This window comes from Eulemur rufifrons, chromosome 8, assembly GCF_041146395.1.
Source record: "Eulemur rufifrons isolate Redbay chromosome 8, OSU_ERuf_1, whole genome shotgun sequence".
Lineage (NCBI taxonomy): Eukaryota > Metazoa > Chordata > Mammalia > Primates > Lemuridae > Eulemur > Eulemur rufifrons.
Window position 1 is genome coordinate 31,432,678 of NC_090990.1, and position 19,169 is coordinate 31,451,846.

The 19,169-nt window shown below is 56.1% G+C and overlaps 1 protein-coding gene across 6 annotated transcripts in view; it reads left to right on the forward strand.

Moving 5' to 3' along the window:
• The first annotated feature begins 1,421 nt into the window (after window positions 1-1,421).
• The window catches only part of PTPRF (protein tyrosine phosphatase receptor type F), an 85,200-nt gene continuing 67,452 nt past the window's right edge, over window positions 1,422-19,169 (forward strand). For 4 of the 6 annotated variants that reach the window (XM_069479810.1, XM_069479811.1, XM_069479813.1 and 1 more), the window contains exons 1-3: window positions 1,422-1,631; window positions 8,330-8,409; window positions 14,963-15,098. In XM_069479810.1, the coding sequence (XP_069335911.1) occupies window positions 15,008-15,098 (91 nt within the window). In that variant the 5' untranslated portion in view covers window positions 1,422-1,631; window positions 8,330-8,409; window positions 14,963-15,007. Of the gene's footprint in view, window positions 1,632-8,327; window positions 8,410-14,962; window positions 15,099-19,169 lie in introns of those variants that run through there. The other 2 variants (XM_069479808.1, XM_069479812.1) reach the window with 2 other exon arrangements.

A 19,169-nucleotide genomic window follows, 5' to 3' on the forward strand; every position in this document is an offset into this window, starting at 1 on the left:
AGATCCCTAAACCCCATGGCAACCTTGGCCTGCACATTACCATTGTGACCCCTGAATCCTGGCGCCTCAACAATCCTCAAACCTTGTTTCTTTCTCACCAGAATCCAAACTCACAGGGGTACCAGAGAAACCCCACAGAAGAGAAACCCCATCTTCTCTTCTGCTCACTCACCTGAAGCAGCGCAGAGGTCCCCTTTCCTTCCTGGTGAAGCCTCGCTGGCTGGCGCTGGAGGTGGGGTGTGGTTTCTGCTGACTCCTAAGTGATGGTAGCAGGGACTGGGGTTGGGGAGGGGGTCTTGAGGCAGGGGCTTTTGGTTTGGAGCCAGCCAAATCCCTCCCAGGCATTAGGACTTGGAACAAATCTTCAGGTAGGTTACGGGCTTAGCCCAGAAATTTATTGGGTCAGCATTTGAGTTTCATATGAGGAGTCAGAAACTCAATACCAAGGTTTATGTTACGTCTGAGGGGCATTATTAAGTGTTGAATTCAGGGGCCAATGTAAGGTTCACAGTTGGAATTGGTATCACCATTGGGGTGTTGGCTAGCCTTCAGTTGGGGCTCACACCAGGTCAGAGAAATAGAGGGTGAGTATCAGGATGAAGGGGGCTTGTGTGGAATTTCTGCAAAGCCAGCCTATCTTGGGTTCCAAGATTATTATTAGAGTTGGGTCAGGTTAGGGTCCTGGATGGGTGGGGTTTGAGGTCAGTATCTGTGTTAGTGGTCCTTTTCTGGTGATCCACTCCCAGTTCTGGAACTGAGAATCCCAATTCAGAGTGTGTTGGCATTGACCGAGGAATGGGAGTGCAGTAAGGATTGGGGTTCAGAAAAGACAGTATTGGGGTCCACAGTAAGGTAGCTATTGGACGTTAGGGTTTGTTTAGGGCTTGGGGGCTCACCATTGGTACAGGGGCCCATTTAATGTTCAGGGTTGGTGCCAGTGTCACTATCAAGCTTAGGGTAGGTAGAAGTAATAAAGGGGTTTAGGGTCAGAATTGGTATTTGGAGTCAGGGGTTCAGATCAAAATTACCACTTGTGCCGATTTCGGGGCACATTTAGGGGTCTGGAATCAATGTTGGGTTTGGGGCTGGGCTTACTACCAGGTTCAGATTTGTATGCAGAGGAAATTGGGGTCCTAAAGTAGTATTAGGTTCATGTTAAGATTGGGAGCCACGAGAAGGATCTGGACTTAGTATTGGAGTTTGGTCTGTCCATGTTCATTATTGGGGTTCAGGCTCAATATTGGGGCTCCAGTCCGTTTAGGCTTGGGGTTGGGTTGTGGCCTCTCTGGGCCTCCGCGGCTCGGCGGCTCTACGAGCGGGAGTGCACGAGGGGAGGGGCAGCGCCGGGGACGCGCACGGCAGGGGCAGGGGCGCGGGCGCGAGCACGAGCGGGGGCGCGCGGCTGGAGCTGGCGCGGGAGCGGCGGGAGCGGTGGCGGCGGCGGCGGCAGAGGCGGCGGCTCCGGCTCCGGCTCCGGCTCGGGCTCCGGCTCCGGCTCCAGCTCGGGCGGCGGTGGCGGGAGCGGGACCAGGTGGCCGCGGCGGTGGCGGCGGCGGCGGCGGAAGAGGAGCGGGAGCAGCGGCCCCAGCGCCTTGGGGTGGACATGCGGACCGACGGCCCCTGGATAGGCGGTGAGTGACCCCCACGGCCCCCCTCCAGTTCCCTCGGCGCCCGTTCCTACCCCATTCTCCCCGCCCTCCCCCCGCGTCCACCAGCCGAGCTGGGGGCGGTCTCGGGGGGCTGAGGGCGCCGCTTAGGCCGGGCCGCGCCCCCACCTGCCGCGCCCGCAGCCTCGGCGAAGCCCCCCCGCCCCAGCCCGGCGGCTCCTCCCCGCGTTTACCCCGCTGCAGACGCGCTCCCACCGCCGCCGGCTAGCTGGCTCCCCGCCGCCCCTCTTCGCCCTCACCCTCTCTCCGCCGCACCTGAGCCGCAGCCCGCCCCCCCAGTGCAAAGTTTCCCGTTCGCGTTTTTGCTCCCCCTCACCGGTCCCGCCTCACCCCCTCCTCCGGCGCGGACTGGCTCCGGGGGCGGCACTCGGCCTCCACCACCCCCCGGTTCCGGGCGGGTCCAGGCCGCGCCCCCGCCCCCGCCGCACCGGCGCCCCCTCCCAGCCGGCGGGGGATCCGCAGCCGACGCGCCCCCGTCTCGCTGGCGGCCCGGCGCACGTGCGGTCCCGGGATGCGCCGCGCGCGAGTTTGGGGTCCCCCACCCCCCTCAGCCGCGAGCGCGGGCTGGGGAGGGGCCGGGGCGGGCTGTACCCACCCCCACCCGGGTGCAACGCCCAGAAGGCCCTAGAGCGACCTGTCCCTTGAGGACGTGTCCACTCGGGCCGCTCCGAAAGTTCACTCAGTCGCCGCCCCACGTCCCGTCCTGTCCCGTCTCGTCCCGTCCCGGGTGCCCGGTCCCCCTTGCTGTGCCCACGTCTCTGTCTCGGCTTTTTTCTCTCATTCCCGCGGTGTCTCTGTTTCCCTGTCTCTGTCTCCCAGTCTCACCCCCTTGCAATCCCAGGGTCTCTCCAGCTGTCTCCGTTCTGTCTCCCCGGGTCATCTTGTTCTCCCTTCCCGGGTCTCCCTGTTCCCTCTCCCCGGGTCTGTCTCTGCCTCACCGTCTCTTGGTGTCTCTGCACCCCCTCGGCTAGGCCCCTTCCCCCATTTCCCTGGAATGCTGCCCCTCTGGTTCTTCCACCCCTGGGAGGGGAGGGGCTAGCCTTTCTCCTCTTCCTCACCCCACCCCCAGTGCTGGGCCCCTGCGCTGGAGCGGGTGGGGGTGGGGAGCACTACCTGCCCGAACTGCGGAGTGGGAGGGAGGCCGCCTGGGAGGGGAGACTCTGGGTTCCCCTGGGGGGCCGCAGGGCAGGGCCTGGGAGGCTGGATTGCGGAGTGTTGATGACTAAGGCTCCACTTTGGCTTCTGAAGGCACAAGGGCTGGGATCCAGAGTGACCTGGTGCCAGGTCTGACCTGGGAGTGCAGGGAAGTGTTTTGGCGGGGGAGGCCTGGGAAAGCACGTGTGTGGCGGTTGGGGGGGGACCCTCAGTGGTGAGGGGTCTCCTGAGAAGGGAAAGGATCTGGTCAGGGATCCTTTGGGAGCCGTCAGAGATCTGATGGGATCCAGAAGACAGTTCTGACAGGAAATCTAAGGAAATTCTATGCGTAGCTGCTTATTAACTCTCGCTTCAGGGAGCATGAAAATCCCTGTTTTTTACTGATTATATGAATGAGCCTAGGGCTTCAAGAAGGAGCAGGTGTGTAACTCCCCAAGTACAGCCCCTCCACGCTGAGCCCCTGGCACAGGCCACACACTATGCACACTTGTACCTTCTCAGCTTTATCCCCACACTCAGCTCACCCCTCCACCCTCATGCCCACTCCATACTTACTTGCCTCCTTGCCCTCACTCCTACGCCCTCCGGCCCACCTGCCAGCCAGTGCTCAGAAACCTGCTGTGCTTGCATACTCTCCCAGCACACCTGTGCATATGCACACCCAGTCTTGGGCATTCTTGTATGTGCACTTTTCTTGCACACTTTTACTTTGATTAATTTCCCCATTATCATTTGAAATGTCTTCACAGTTTTGTTTTCTTTTCCTATTGCTCTTCCTCTTCCCTCTTTTCTTTCCTTTATCAAGAAAACTGTTTTAACATAATTCCTTCCCTCCTTCCTTCCTTCCTCTCCTGACCGCCCCTCTCCCCAGCCTTGTGTGCTCTGTGATGGCTGGCTTGGTGTATAGGGCTTCTGAGAGATGAGGGTGGATTTGGGTGCTAGTGAAGCAATTTGGCAGGGGAGGGTAGACTGCAGCAAAGGTAAACTGGCTAAAAATATTTTCTTGGGGATTGACTTTCAACAAAATACTAGCCCTGGCAATTTGCGCTCTCTCTACCCTTTTTCCCATCAGTTTTGAGGGTCCTCAGTCAGCGGTAGGTGGGACTCAGACCTCCTGCAGTAGAGGTGGTGATACACACTTCCAGCCTGATATCTGGAGGAGGTCCCTTTCTCCCTGAGTCTGTTTCACTCCCTGTAAAATGAGGCAGCTAATCCAAGCCAGACGAGGTCCCAGTGCTGTTTTGAGAATCCAAAGGAACTGTGTGACAGTGCATTGTAGGCAGTGACAGTCACCTGCCATGTGACTGACACTATTATGTACTTGGCCCAAGCTTCTAGCCAGGGACCTGCCTTGGAGAAGCTCATGGTCCCTGGTAGAGGAGGTTGTATCGTGGGGATGTAAAAGCAATTCAGTAACCGATTATTGATTGTTGACTGTGTGCCAAACACCAGGCTAGGCACTTTCAGACAAGCTGCCTTGCTTTCTTTGGGACTAACAGCTCTGTAGAAGAGGCAGCCCACCCCTTAGGAGCTGCTGTGGTTGAGGCATCAGCTCAGCTAAAGCAGCTGCAATTCTGAGCTGACGTTAAAAGGTTGGAGAGACATGAGACAGGGGAGAGTTCAGAGGTCACGGTGAGATGAGTCCTAGAGGAGACCAAGAAGTGGTATTTGGGCTGGGTTTGGAAGGATGAGTAGGAGTTTGCCAGTTGAAGAAGGCAGAAAAGACTTAAAGTAGGAAAAAACAGTGTGAATAAAGACTCAGAGGTGTTGTCAGTTTTGGAGTATTCTTCAGAGATATAGAAGATCACAGAGGGCCTCAAATTGAATGCCCTGTTAAGTACCTGTAGTTTTGCTCTGAGAATACAGAGGGGAGACACCAAACATTTAAAGCTTGGTTAGGGGCGTGGAGTGTGCTGTGGTCGGGTTTATGTTTCCAGAAGATGATTCCATGGCTATGGGAAGTGGATGGAGACAGGATGCCCCATGAGGAGGAGGGTGCAGGTAAGTAAGGTGAGAGAATATGATAGTTTCGATAGGGTGGCGGCATGGAGCCATCTAGAAGGCACGTTTGTCAGGACAGGATGATTTATTGGATGTGGGGGTGATGGAGAGGAAGGGGAAGGAGTCCAGGTTCCTGGGAGTGGCTGAAGGCCGTGGAGCTTCTGAAGCTTCACTGAGGGAGGTACTTGGGGGAGAGAGGCAGATTTAAGGGACACATAATGAGCTCATGGTTGGACATGTTGCCTTTGAGGTGCTTGAGCCATTTGGGGTTCAGTGGAGGGGAGGAAGGGAGGGGGTTCAGTGCAAGGATATAGAGTTTGGGAGAGAAATATGGGCCAGAGAAAGAGAAGCAAGAGTTATATGAGAGAGCACAGAGTTGTGCTCATCGAGAGAGGATAACCCCAAATAGTGGTTAAGAGCAGACTCTGATTTAAAACTGCTGGGATGCGACTCTACTTAACAGCAGTGTGACCTTGAGCAAGTAGCTTGCCAGCTCTGAATCAGTTTCCTCATTTGTCAAATGGGTATGATAAAATTTCATGCCTCATAGGGTTGTTACGAGGATTCAAGTTACTATGCATGAAGTGCTTAGAGCAGGGCCAGGCGTCTAGTGAGCACTGTTACCTGAGTGGTAGCAGTTGTTACTGTAATAATCACCAGCGGGGGTGGTGCAAACCACTCTGCCATCAGAACCACCTGGGGTTGCCTTTAATTTAGTCCGCTAGCATTAGGGTACCTGCCCCCTAAAGTGGCTGCAGTTCTGAGCTGAGGTTAGGAGATTGAGGAGCTCAACAAAGGGGATGCCCAGTCCCCGGCCCTCATTGTCATCGGTGGGATTGTGTGTGTTGCTCAGGTGTATTTGACCTTCAGGTGGGGGGGTGTGAGAAGACCAGAGGAGAAGCCCTGCAGAAGAGCCCCCATGTTGGGCATGGGTAGAAGGGAATTTTGAGAAGGGGCAGCATTGGGTGTTTAGTTCCCCATTTCCTTCCACCCCGCCTGGGCCCTGGGCATCTGCTGAGGTTCTTTCTTCCTGCATCTACCTCTGAGGTTCAGATGCACCAGGTGTCTGTGTTTCCATGACCTCTGGGTCTGAGAACTCTGGTTTTAGTTCCTCGGCAGTGTTTTAGCTGCTGCTTCTGGGGACTCTTCTGGTGCAGCCACAGGGGCTGCCTGCAGCTGTGTCTGTTCTCGTCTGTGTTTTGACTTTGTTCCTGGTTCCATTGCTGGGCTAGGTTTCAGACCTGGCAGATGACAGAAAAGCCCTACTAGGGGCCAGTCCCGGGTTGGTGCCAAGGGCCTTCTTACCTGATCTTGGACGTGACTATGGACTTCACCCCTTCTGGGGCCTTTCCGAGTGCCAAGCAGTGTGATTCCTAACTTGGGTCCTGTACCAGTCAGGCCCTCTCTGAGTAGCTTTCTAGCTGGCCTTTCAGGTGTCAGTGCTGGCACTGTTCTGGTTGTCTTGATTGTTCTGGGTTCCGTCCCATCGTCAGTCTAGAGTGGTTCTGGGAGCTGCTATTTGTGAATCTGAGTCTTGATCAGATTGCCCGTCTAGGTTATTTCAGGGCCAGTTTGATCCCAGACTATTGTGGTTCAAAGTACTGTTCTGGCTTTTCTAGAATCCTGCCCCGGTGCTGTTCTGCATGCCTCAGGGTCTTTGCAAGTGTTTAGTCTGCTCTTGGACCTGCCTCTGGCCATTTTGGGTGCAGGTGTGGCTCCCACTCAATGTAGGGCCTGTCTGGGTCTCCAAGCAGGAGGCCCAGTGCTCCTGGTGTGGCCTGGGGTGTGGCAGCAGTGCCTGGCTGGGCTGGGGGACTTTCCCCATTATCTTCCTTGACTCTGCCTAGGGTCTCTGAGCAATGGTGTAGCCAACAGCCTCACTCTGGGCACTGTGAGCCCCTGTGGGCATCTCCAGACAAACGGGCCTTTGAGTTTAGGACATGGAAGCTGGTTTGTCTGGCCAGACCCGCCTGACAGCCTGTGTGCTGGGAGCAGCAGCCACTGGGAACGTTGTGGAGAGACTCAGTGGGCTGGGCGAGGGAAGTGTGCAGACATCCTGAGGCCCTGGGCCGTGGGTTCTGACGGGGCAGGTGGGGCAGTGGAGGCAGGGTCGGTGAGGGTGAATCTGGGTTGGTGAGGCCCATCTTGGGTCAGTCAGGATGGCCTTTGATCAGTGAGGGCTCCCGCATGTTGGCAGACGTGGTCAGTCTCAAGTGGGGACAATTTCCGGGTGTGGAGGCTGGTCCTCAGTTTGGTGATGAGGGTTGAGGGTCAGTCTGGGGTCGGTGAGGGTGTTCCCCGTCCTCCTGATGACCATTTTGTTTCCTGTGTGTTCGTTTTCAGAGGAGCCAGGTGGCAGAGCGGGGTGGGGTGGGGATCCCTGTGCGTGTGGAGGCGTGAGGTTGAGAAGCCGCTGCAGGGTGCAGGCTGGGTTGAGTGGGCAGCAGCGGAGCCCAGGAGCTGAGCTGTGGTGAGGTGGTGATGAGATGGTGTGGGCCCATCCGGCCCCTACCCCCACCCAGGACGGTGCCCACGCTGGTTGGGGCTCAATAATGGTTCTAGAAGGAAGGGGCCGGGCCCTGTCGCTGCATGTGTGCCAGTGGAGGAGGCATCCAGGGGCACACCTTCATTTAAAAAATTACAGAGAAGCAGAAAGTCAAAAATAAATATTGCTTCGGAAGCCTCTGTGAAGACTGGCACGTGTGCTGGGATGTGTTCTTCCGGACTGTGCTGTTTTCTTTCAGTTCATTCATGCATTCATACTCTCATTCAGCATATGTTGGCTGAGCACCTACTATGTGCCAGGCTCTCTGCTGGGCGCTGGGGATGCGGAGATGAGCTGGCAGGCACGGCCCATGCTCTTACTGAGCTTATGGTAGTGACTCAGTAATTGTATAAATACATAAATAAGTAATCACATTTGTGGTCACTACTCCAAGGCAAGGTCCAGGCGTGTAATCTAGGACATTGTGGAAGGCTTCCCTGAGAAAGTGCCATTGGATCTGAGCTCCAAGGGCTAATTGGCCAGAAGAACATAGGTACCCTGTCCCAGGTGGTGGCATACAGCATGGGCAAGGCTGGGAGACAGGAAGAAGTTTGGCACATTTGAGGATCAGAAGAGGAAGTTCTCGTGGCTGGCAGGGGGAGAGCACGGGCAGGGAGGCTGCAGAGGCAGGAGGGGCTGGCTCTGCTCAGCTGTAGGATGGTGCTGAGGAGCTTGGACACAGCTTCTGCTGCTGAGGTCAGGGACTTGGTCTGTGTTGCTCACAGCCATGTACCTGTAGAATGCCTGGCACATAGTAGGTGCTCAGGGAGTACCAAATGAATGAGTTCAGGAGTGAAGTGGAAAGATGGGCATTTTTACTGAGGATCATCCTGCACGAACAGTTCCATAAGCTGCTTTTTTTCCCTGGATGAACAGCAAATTTTGAATGTCTTTTTGTGGCAGTACATACTCTGCTGTGATGAAATTCTTGATATTTTCTCATCCTTTCTTTTCTGTCCAGGAAGGAGCGGAGGCCCCAGTGCCCTGCCTTTGGTGCTGATCGTCCAGCAAGAGTGACTGGTGTGAGGAAGCAAAGACCCGGTGAGGGTTCCCCAAGGTGTGGCCAGGAGCAGGGGTGCAACGGGGCCCTGGGGGCCAGGCTGAGCAGCTTGGATTTTGACACAGGGTCAGTGGGGAGCCACGGAAGGGCTGTCTGCAGGGGTGTGACATGATCTAGTGTGTGTGTGTAAGAGGTGATGGAGGCCTGGACCAGGAAGGTGGTGATAGGTGTGCAGGGGAGGGGTCTGAGTGCTGTGTAGGGAGGTGAAGGGGACAGGACATGATGCGGGATCGAATGTGGGGCATTCGGGGCAGCCCGGGCTCTGGCTGGAGTGGATGGTGGCAGTGGGGGGGTGGGGAATGATACACAGCTTGTCAGCTGCTGTAGGTGAAAAAGCTTCCGGGTGGCAGCCTGGGTCTTACACCAGGATCTGCTGGCTCTACCACCTTTCTGTAGAAAAGACTGTTCGTATCAGCTGTGCTAGGAAGAATAGGGCACCTGCAGGATCTGCACACATCCCTCCTTGTCTCTGTTGTCTCTCAGAGGTCCACTTCTTTCTTTCTGTTAGAAGCACAGAGTAGGTGGGCTGGAGTTGCAGGTGAAGAGATTAGAAAGTCAGCAGAGACGCAGTGTCCATGCATTCATCTGTCCATTGCCCCTCCGTTCCCTCACTCATGGAATGCTGTCTGAGTGCCTGCTGTGGGATAAAACTGCACACAACGTGCAGATTTGTATTTTTGTGAGCTCAAAGGTTGCACTGTGTGAGGATGGAGCTGGAAGGGAGTGACTGGATGGTGGCAGGAAGCCCCCTGAAGAGGCAGGAGGTGATGAGGTCTTGCCAACGTGGCGGTGGTTGGGATGGAGGCAGGGCACATTCAAACTTACGGATGAGTTGAGTGTGTGGGGTGAGGAGGGTTTGCTGGCTTGAATGACAGGGTTGTGGGAGTGGTGCTGTCGCTGGGACTACGGACCATGGAGGAGGAGTGGGATCAGGGCAGATGAGTTCTGGCTGGGCCATCCTGAGCTGGGAGTTTGGTGGGCCTGTTCACCCTCTGTGAGCTTCTTGAAGGCGGAGCCTGTGGCTGTCCTCTTCATCACTCTGGCTGCTGAACAGTTCTGGACAGATGGCTGAATGGAAAAGGCTGTGGAAGAGATGGGTCTGGCCTAAGCAGGGGAAGGAAATGTGTATATCTTGGGTGTCTGCTGGGGTTCAGGCCCTGCGCTTGGGGAGATGGGCACTGGGGTTATGTAGAGGGGGCAGCCAGAAGGGCTGTGTCACAGGTTAGAAAGGTCAGATGGGGCAGGTGGGTGTAGGGATACTGTGTGTCCCTTCACCTGTCCATCTGAAGATGACAGGTATGGCCTACTTGGGAGCCCAGTCTCACCAGAAGTAGCTGAAAGTGAAGCCGTCTGTCCACTTTCTGATGGCAAGTCTGGTGGGGTGGAGATGGGGTGTGCTGTAGGGCCTGACTTCTGGAGGCAGGGTGGGGCTGATTTGGGGGCTGGGAGAAGATGCTCTGAGATCTTGAGGCCCAAAAACCAGCTGGTATAAGAGTTAAGCCAGGTTGGGGCTTCCCTGGGTGTAAGGCCCAGGTGTCCGTAGGGGATTGGGTTCTGGGGCAGTGGCCAAATCAGGCCATACACTGAATTGGCAGAAGATCTTGTCTATATTGGAGTTTCTCCACCTCAGCACTATTGACATTTTGGACCAGATAATCCTCTGTTGCAGGAGCTAGCCTGTTACTATAAGGTGTCTAGCAGCATGCCTGGTTTCTTCTCGCTAGATGCCAGTAGCACCCCCCCCTTCCCCAGGCTTGACAATCAGAAATGTCTCTCCAGTCATTGCCTGATGTCCCGTGGTGGTTAAAATCACCCTGAATTGAGAACCACTGGTCTGCATCACCTCTTGCTGCTTTCGCTGTGCTATGTAAACCTGGACAGCTGGGGAGGGTCAGTCGGGGAAGATGTACAGTGGTGGGCCACTTGAGCTGAGTTGTGAAGGGCAAGTGAGTAGCTGGGGGCAGGAGAAGGGCATTTTTTCCAATAAAGAAAGCAGCAAGTGCAGAGGCCTGGAGGTAGTAAAGTTGGTGAGCATTAGTCCAAGGGGACCTTACTCCCATGGAGGAAGGAGCCTGGAAGTTTAGGGGTTATAGCTGCAGGAAGGTGCCTCTACTGGTCCCCTTTGATCTTCTGCCCTCAGAGCTAGGCCTCTGCTGATGCTTTGCCACTGCCAGAGTCTCTGGGACGCTCCTCCTAATCTCCTGCTCCCCTCCCCAGGGAGATGGAGAAGCTGAGGGGCTGCAAGAGGGTGGGGGACTCAGTCTAGGTGGTGGGAGTCCTGAAACCGGCCATGGGAGCGAGGGCTGTTCCTGGCTGTGCGCACAGATTCTGGCTAACAGCTAGAGGAGAGGGCAGCCCTCCCCTACCCTGCCAGCCCCTCCTGCCCTGGGGCAGGGGTCGTGGCTGAGACTGATTTATTCCTGTCATAATCCAGCGGTTGGTTTGGTGAGAGTTGGAAACATGTTGGTTTTCCCTTCCCAAGTGTAACAAGGCCTGTTTCCGCCTCCGCGGCCGCTGCTGCAGTGCCACGCGGTGAACTGTCCAGGACATGACAAAAGGGCTTGGTTAGCTGCCTGCCGGTTAGAAGATGAACGGCTCCCAGCTCTCCCGGCGTGGCAGGCACTCCCTGCTGCCCAAGCGCTGGCCTCTCCTCTTGGCTCTCCACTCTGTGGGGCCCTGGGTACCCCTTCTTTGCTGCTGTCCGTTTCTGGCCCCAGGGTCCTGGCCTGGGGAGGAGTGGGTGGGAGAGGCTGTAGGAACAGGTGGTATTTGGAGACTAATTAATATTTGTGAATAATAGCATGTGCCCAAGGGAAACAAATCAATCTGTGTTTGCATATTCATGACGAGGACTCAGGAATGATCCCAGCAGTTCTCCAGCTGGGGAACTCCCCCCCCCCCCCCCCCCCCCCCGCCACCAGTCTCTCTGGCGTCACAGGATCCCTTGGGCCCCTACGGAGGCTGGCAGGAGTGGTTAGGGTGGGCTTTATGGAGGTGATACAGCCTCTGTGACACACATTTTCCATGACGTTTGTATGCGAATCTGTGGCTTGTTGTAGTGCCTGCTTCTTCCTTTTCCCTCCAAGCAGAGATCATCAGGCCCTTTGGTTTCACAAACCAGTACAATTTCCAAAAGTACTTGGGGGCCAGACATGGGGTTGACAATTTTTTATTTTGCCAAGTAAGGACATTATAAAAAACAACTGCTATCTGCTATCCCCATCATTTCATACAGGAAAGGACATTTTAACACCAAGGACAAAATTTGAGAATAAAGGACAGTTCTTCCCAAGAAAGGGCAGTTGGCAGCTTTACACTGACGTAGCAAAGAAAAAGGATATATTAAAACCATTCTGAATGTGGAAAAATTGTGTCCAATTATATTCTATAATATCATATGGTATGTAATTGTGTTCCTGCCCAAGTGTGTCAGCCTGGCAGAACTGATGTCCACGGTGCAATTCAGAGGCGAGCTTGAGTGCCCCAGTGCTCCGGCCTTGTTTTTATCGCAGGCGTTGAAAGCCCAGGCTTACCCAGCTGTGCTGGTGGGGTGGATGCTCTGCTCTCAGCGCTGTTGCACTGGAGTCACAGGGCTCCCGACCTTGTAACCGCAGCAAGGCTAGCAGCAGACCTGCCTCCTGTTTCTCTCCCACCTTCTCCCTACAGGTTACCCTGAGACTAGGGGTGAGTGCAGGGCCAAGGTCTAGACCCAAGGCCAGGCCAGGGGACCCAGGGTTGCTCTGCGCTGACAAGGGAGGCCCTAGAGCTGGGAGTGGCCTGAACCGCCTGACACCAGGAGCAGGCTCTGTGCCCAGAGCTGGAGACAGCTTGCCCATGCCAGGAGCTGGTGAGGGAGAGGCCCTGGCTTGGATGGCTGTGTGGTTGCCAGAGGACTTCCCTGAGAATGTGTCATGTTTGTGTGTGTCCCTTGTGTTTCCTCATCTCTCCCGTATCTGTGTCCCCATGTCCATAGACCATTGGGAGAAGCTCACTAGGGAGGGAATGTCTTTGTTTTCAACGTCTCTCCTTTTGTTTGTCCTACTTTGTAGATCTGAACAAAGTGTCCTGGGTACCCCAACCCAGATACACAGGGGGTCCCTGGAGTCCCCAGGTTAGGAGCGGGGTTACTAGAAGCCCGTGTTCTCTAGCACCGATAGCCAGAATCTCATCCAAGATTGCACGACATGGATGTCTGTTTGGGGAGTTATACTCCATGATGGCTATACTGGGGATCCATACCCCTTTAATGTCAGTACCAGGGACTGACCCCCCCCCACAATGTCTGTAATGCAGTTACAGCCCTATAAGGTCCTTATCAGGCAGTTACACCCTTATGACGTCTGCACCCTATGTGTACACCCACGTGATGTCTGGACCAGACGGCTACACCTCCATGATGTCTGCACCTGGGAGTTATACTGCTGTGATTACTGTACCAAGGCAGCTACAGGGGATTAAGCCTCTGTGATAATTGTACTGGGGAGTTATAGCCCATGATGACTGTGCTGTGCATTTGTACCTCCATAACGTCTGTTCTGTTTAGCTTCATCTCTTTATTTTCACAGCAGGGAGTTATGCCCCATGTGATGCTTGTGCTGGGGGCTTATGTCCCTGTGACATCTGCACTGAAGGGGTTACATGCCTGGAATGCTTGTGCCTGGGAGTTAACCTCTGTGACTGTTGTATCGTTATGCTCCATGGTGCCGGTGTTAGCCCACTCTACCCCTGTGCCTTGGTGCAACACACCATGGAGTTATAAACTCATGACATCTGTACCAGGGGCTACAGGATGCTCCTAGCTGGGGACCATGATAACCTCCCCGGGCAGTTCACCACCCAATGTCTGCTGGGAAGCAGAATGCTATTGTTGGCTACACTGCGGCACCATAGCGCTGTGAAGAGCAAACCCAGACAAGGCCTTGGTGATATGTGACCTCCATCCCACCATAGCCATGCAGGGTGTCATGGTGTCAGCCACCTGAGCTCTGTGCTCACTGAGCCTCCCCCAGCTTGGTGTAAACGGGGCCGGATGCCCACTGTGCCCCTTCAGCTTTCTTGCTTTTGCTGCTCAGTTCCTGTCTCAGATATTTGGCGTGGTCCTGGGACAGGGGACATCTCCCACTCCTTTCCCTTTGTGTTCAGCCCCTGCCCCACTTTACAGTCCCATGTGCTGTAACACCTTTGCTCACCTACTGCCCTCTGCCCTCATGACCTTTGACTGTCCCGGTTGAGATGGGGTTCAAATTTCAGGAAGGACCGGAGCCACCTTTGAGCCCTGTCCCCTCCTGTTCACCTGCCCCGTCACCATGCAAATTCTCTTCCCATTGTGGGTCAGGAGAGACCTGGGTTTGATCATGCCTGCCCCATCAGAGTCCATAGGTGCCATTGTGGGGCCCCAAGGTGTGTTCACCATCACACATTCCCCCATTGTGCCCTGTAGTATTTTCAGAGCGTTAGTGAGGGACTAGACCTGTTTGGGCCCTCTGCCTAGAGTGAGGTGTGAGCAGAGCTGGTGGGCTCTGCTGCACATCCCCTCGACCTCCAGGTAAGGGTACTGGGGAGAGAGCCTTGTGAGCTCACCGCGGGGCTGGAGAGTGATAGCAGCATGTATGATGTGGCCATGCTGGAGGCACATGGGTGCCCGCAGAGTGGGGCGGGCACTCCAGGCCAGAAGCCTTATGAGTAAAGGCCTAGAGGCATTCAGCCTTCCTGTCTCACCCCCACCCTCCCCACCCTCATCTGCTCTGGGCTTCTGGGGCCAAGGCAGAGGAGGTGTGGGGATCGAATCTTAGGGTCCAGCACCCCAATTCCTGGCCATGAAGGCCTCCTTGTGGTTTCTCTTTGGAGTGGGAAGGTGCCATGGAAGTTGGGTAGGACGAGGGTGGCCAGGCGGGGCAGCTGTAGCTTGTCAGGAGCATGTCCTGGCGAGCCCCAACGGGTTGTGGCTTTGGCTGCAAGCCTTTGATACTTGGAACCTGTCTGCAGCTAACAAGTCTGCGTCCTGGGCCCTGTACTCAGCGTGCATGTGGAGTCTGACCTCTGGCCTCCTGCCTCCTGCCTCCCTGCTGGGGAGAGGAGGAGTAACAGAGTGCCCCCAGGGACTCTGGAGTCCCTAGCCTGTATGGGTCTGCCTGGCTCTTCACTCCTCCCTGTCTCTGTCTTGTCTCTGTTCAGTCTCTGTCCCCACCTGTGTGTCTCTCTAACCTTGTCTCCATGTCTCCAGGGTCTGGGATGGAACACCCCTGTACATCCTCTGGTCTCAGTAGCTCCTTGTTCTCCCTACTCAAGTTTAGAGAATGGTCTGAAGGCCTCCTGCATGCTTCACCCTCCAGCATGACTGTTGGGTTATCCTGCGGGCACTGGGGAATCAGTGAGGAGCCTGGGTGGTCACTGCACAGTCCAAGCGGGGGACGTCTGCTGAATGAGGTCCTGGGTGGTCAGTGAGGATGAATGGGGGCCCAGAGGCAGCATGGGTGGATAATAGGGACACTGGTAGATACCAGCTAACTGGCTCTGCCCTTCTCTCCATTGCAGGTTGATTGTCCCGGGCTGTGGCTGGCCGTGGAGCTAGAGCCCTGGATGGCCCCTGAGCCAGCCCCAGGGAAGACGATGGTGCCCCTTGTGCCTGCGCTCGTGATGCTTGGTTTGGTGGCAGGCGCCCATGGTGACAGTAAGTCTGACCCTCAAGGTGCAGATCTCCCAGGTTGAAAGGTGCCATTCTTCCTAGCAGGATTCCAGGATGGGGACAGATCAGCTCCTAGGAGGGACAGGATGTCCATAAACCCCTTGACCTTCTGTCCTAGAGAGATCCCTCACTTGGAGAGCCAGCCTCTGAGGAGTACCTGGTCCCCTGCTTCTCAGGAGCACCCCTAGGCAGCACAGGGTGGGGCATGTCTGAGCATGACCGTGTTTTGCTCCCCAGTGTTTTGCTCCCTTTGGTGTTCTCTCCCCAGTGAAAGCATGGGGCCAGGGTGAGCCATGTGCTGGATTCATGTGGTAACTGTGTGATGTGCCCAGGTTTGTGCTGTGTCCACTGTTGCAGATCTGTGCCCAAGACTCAGAGTGAGTCATGGCAGGGGTCAGCATGGGAATAGAGAATACGTGTGGATGTGTGAATGGGATGCCAGTTGTGTCCACACGTGCAGGGAGGGCTCAGAATGAAGAGCCATCCATAATGCTTCCCCTGGGCTGGACCCGCAGGATCCCTGTGTGGGGACCCTGAGCCCCGCTTCCCCTCTCACCAGGGACTTTCTAGGCAAAGGAGCATCCCCTCCTCCCAGCCCCTGAGCCCCTGGAAATTGGGGGAAGATTATGCTTGGCCAGCAGGAAGCTGAGCTCCAACACCCCTCTGTGTGTGTTAGAAGGGGGTGGAATTGTCCCCTACCCAGATCCAACTCTGAACTTTGGTCCCTTTCCTGCTGCCCTTCCCCCTGCCTGGCGCTACAAGACTGGCCGCAGTCCGCCCCGTCACCATGGTTACCACTGCTTGGTTACTGGTGGGAGGCGGGGCACAGGGCAGACTTAGCCAATCTGCAGGCTGAGGGGGAGGGGCGAGGTCGGAGCCAAGGTCCCTGGGGGAAGGGGCCGTTCCCAGCCTGTCTGGAGCCCAGGGGTGGTCCAGGGCCAACCCATGAGCCTGGGGGTCAGCAGGCCATAGGGACCCCCATCCCCACTCCAAGTCTCTGGGCACAGATCTCCCCCTTGCCCCAGCAGGGCTCTTTCTCCTAATGGCTCATTAATTTTTTAGGAACCAGTCCTGGAGCGGGGTGGGACTGGAGTGGTCCCGCCCTTTGTCCTTGGAGGTTGGGCCCTGGGTGGAGCTAGAAGAGAAAGCGGAAGGAGCAGTCATTCGCAGGGGTTGGGGTTGAGGGGGAATGGGAGCGAGGTGCCCAGGAGAGGGCTGGGCAGACGGCTGGGCAGGTGGTCCAGACAGGAAGAAGTCAGGGAGGCAGTTGTGGGGGTGGGAGGGTATATCTCCAGGACTGGGTGGGCCTCAAGGGGGGAGCCTGAGCCTGCAGGGGAGGTTGGAGTAGCAGGCCCATTGTGTGTGACCCCCGTGTTGTCGGGAAGCTGAAGGCTTATCCAGGTGTGGTCAGCAGCTCTGGGACATTAAAGCACTGTCCTTGCTCCCGTACCCCAGCCTGGATACCCTCCAGGCCTTCAGACAGGAGCTCAAGGGCTGAAGAAGGATGGCCCAGCTGGGCTTCAGGAGATAATACATCCTAGAAGAAGAGCTGCCTTCCCCCTCCTGCCTCAGCCCCAACATGCCCCAACTTGTGCCCCTCACTCCCATCCCCCCAACCTGCTGTCTTTGGTGTTCTCTCCCCAGTGAAAGGCATTTACCACCCACCTGGTCACCCAAGTCAGAAACCTGGGCCTCCTCCCAGCCTCCTCCCTCTCTTATCCCACATCTAATCCATCACCAAGTTCTGTTGTTTCTACCTTCCGAGTATCTTTGGAATGCATCCACTTCTCTCTCCGCCGCCCTCATCCATGCCACCCTCAGTTCTTGCTCGGGCTTTTGCATGCAGCAGTCTCCTGATGGTTTTCCTGCCTCCAGTCTTTTCCTCATAATCCATTCTTCCTAATCTGTTCTCCATTCCAAAGTAAGAGTCGTGTTGCAAAATGAAAACATCATGTCACTACTCAGTTTAAAGTCTTTCATTCCCCTCCCCTGCTGCCTTCAGGGTCAAGTCTGGGGGTCTTAGCCCCTCCCCAGGCCCTGCCTTATCAAGACTCTGCCAACCTCTTCCCTCACCGCCCCCCACAACCCCACCGTGCTGACTTCTCTCAGTTGCTCACACGCTCTGTGTCCAGGCCTCTGTTCCTTCTGTTTCCCCTGCTTGGAACAGACGTCCTCATGTCCTTCCCCTGACCAGCTCCTGCTCACCTGGAGCCATCACTTCCTCCAGGAGCCTGGCTCGCAGGGCTAGGGTTGGGGTTATGCCAATCTGGTGTGCACAGTGGTGGCTGTCTGCTTCAGATCTGTCTGTCCGATTGGACTGTGAATCCTAGATGTTCAGGTCACGGTCCAGTGCAGGCCCTGGAGTGTGGTGGGTGAGTGAGTAAAGGGATGGAGGCAGCCTGGACCCCCAGTGGGAATTGGCAGGGGCAAGGTGGGACAGTCTTTAGAGCAGAGTCCAGGAACCTCCACACTGGTTCCTTAGGGACCAGAGCCCAAAGACCATGGTCTTGAAGGTAGGAACCTTTCAGCTGAAGAAGCTGAAATCCTGCCATAGCCAGGTAGGGGTTCAGTTGGCTTGGGCAGGAGCCTGACCTGGAAGCCATGGTGACCTAGCCCCAGGAGTCAGGGTCTGTCTTAAACTGCACACACTTTTGGATCTGTACCCCTACCATGTTGGGCTGAGCTTGGAGACTTCTAGCCCGGGGCAAGCAGCCAGACGTGGACAGGGCTGCTGCGGAAGGTAGGGCAGGCACCCAAGAGAATTGAAGACCAGAGCAGTGAAGCGCAGCGCGGACAAATGTGTTTCTATAGGCCTCTTAACGAGACAAATGAATGGGGGCCCCAGCCCCTGCGGGGAGTGGAGGGAAGCAGGGTGGAGAAGCAGCTGCCAGGAGTTAGCCCAGAGAGCGATCCCAGCGCGCGTTCCCAGTGGAGACCTGGGCACGCACGTGGGCTGGATCCCACTCGGCTCAGCTCCCCCAGCCAGGGGCTTTGTGGCTTCTCAGGAGGGGAGGCTGTGGGGCCAGAGGTGTCCGGGGCCAGAGGTGTCCAGAGCCAGAGCAGAGGTTTCTGCTGATCTCATGTGTGTGTCATTGCTAGGGTAGGAAGCATCCACGCAGGCCTGCCTTTGGCCAGAACTGCAGTGTGGGGGCACAGGCTTGTGAGCAGTCAGTTATAAGAGGTGCTGGTTGGGGGTGGCGCTGGCACGGAGACAATGACTGAAGCATCTTGGGAGGGGAGTTGGGAGGCTTCCTGGAAGAGGAAAGCCCTGAAGGATGAGTGGTCATTTGCTCCTCAGAGGTATTGACTAATGAGGTAAGATTGGGGGGAGAGGCAGGACCCTGCCAGGGCTTCTCCACTGAGCTCATGGAAGAGAGAATGAGAACCCCAGACAGCATGCGACAGAGGCAGGGACCCAGGACCGGGTGGGTGTGGGGCTCTGGTTATGGCCCAGGTACCTGGAATTTTAGGAGCCCATAGAAGGATGCCTGATGGCTTGAGGGGTAGATGGTGAGTGGGAGCTGTACATATGGGTGGGCAGGGGCCTGGGGAGCTGAGGGTGTGTCTGTATGCCGTTTCCCCTCCCCCAGAGCCTGTGGAGCTGGACCATGGCAGGGTGCTGCATACAGGTTCTGTGTGCCCTCCGCCTCCTTCCTATGGGTGGCCCTTCTAGACTCTGCTTCCTGTGGAACTTCTGGCAGGTTCAGGTTGCTTTCTCTCTGGGCCTGTTTTCCTATTGTACAAGAGAAAGGTTAACTGGGGTCACACATGGACAGGCACCTGGAACCTAATGACCTGGGGCTCTCGGTATGTTCCTGGGAACCAGAGTTGTCTCTGAGCGGGCTCCCCTCCAGGGGGGTGCCAGGAGCAGTCATAGGAGCTCATTAATGAGTCCCCAGCTCATTAGGCTGTTCAGGGCCTGGGAAATCTGCCTCTCTGAGAGCTCCCTCCCCACCCTCACTGCTGTGTGTCTGCTCTCTGCTTCCGTGTTCTCTTTGTGCACATGTGTATATTCACTCCACAGGGAAGACACGAAAAAGCAGCCAGTCTCCCCAT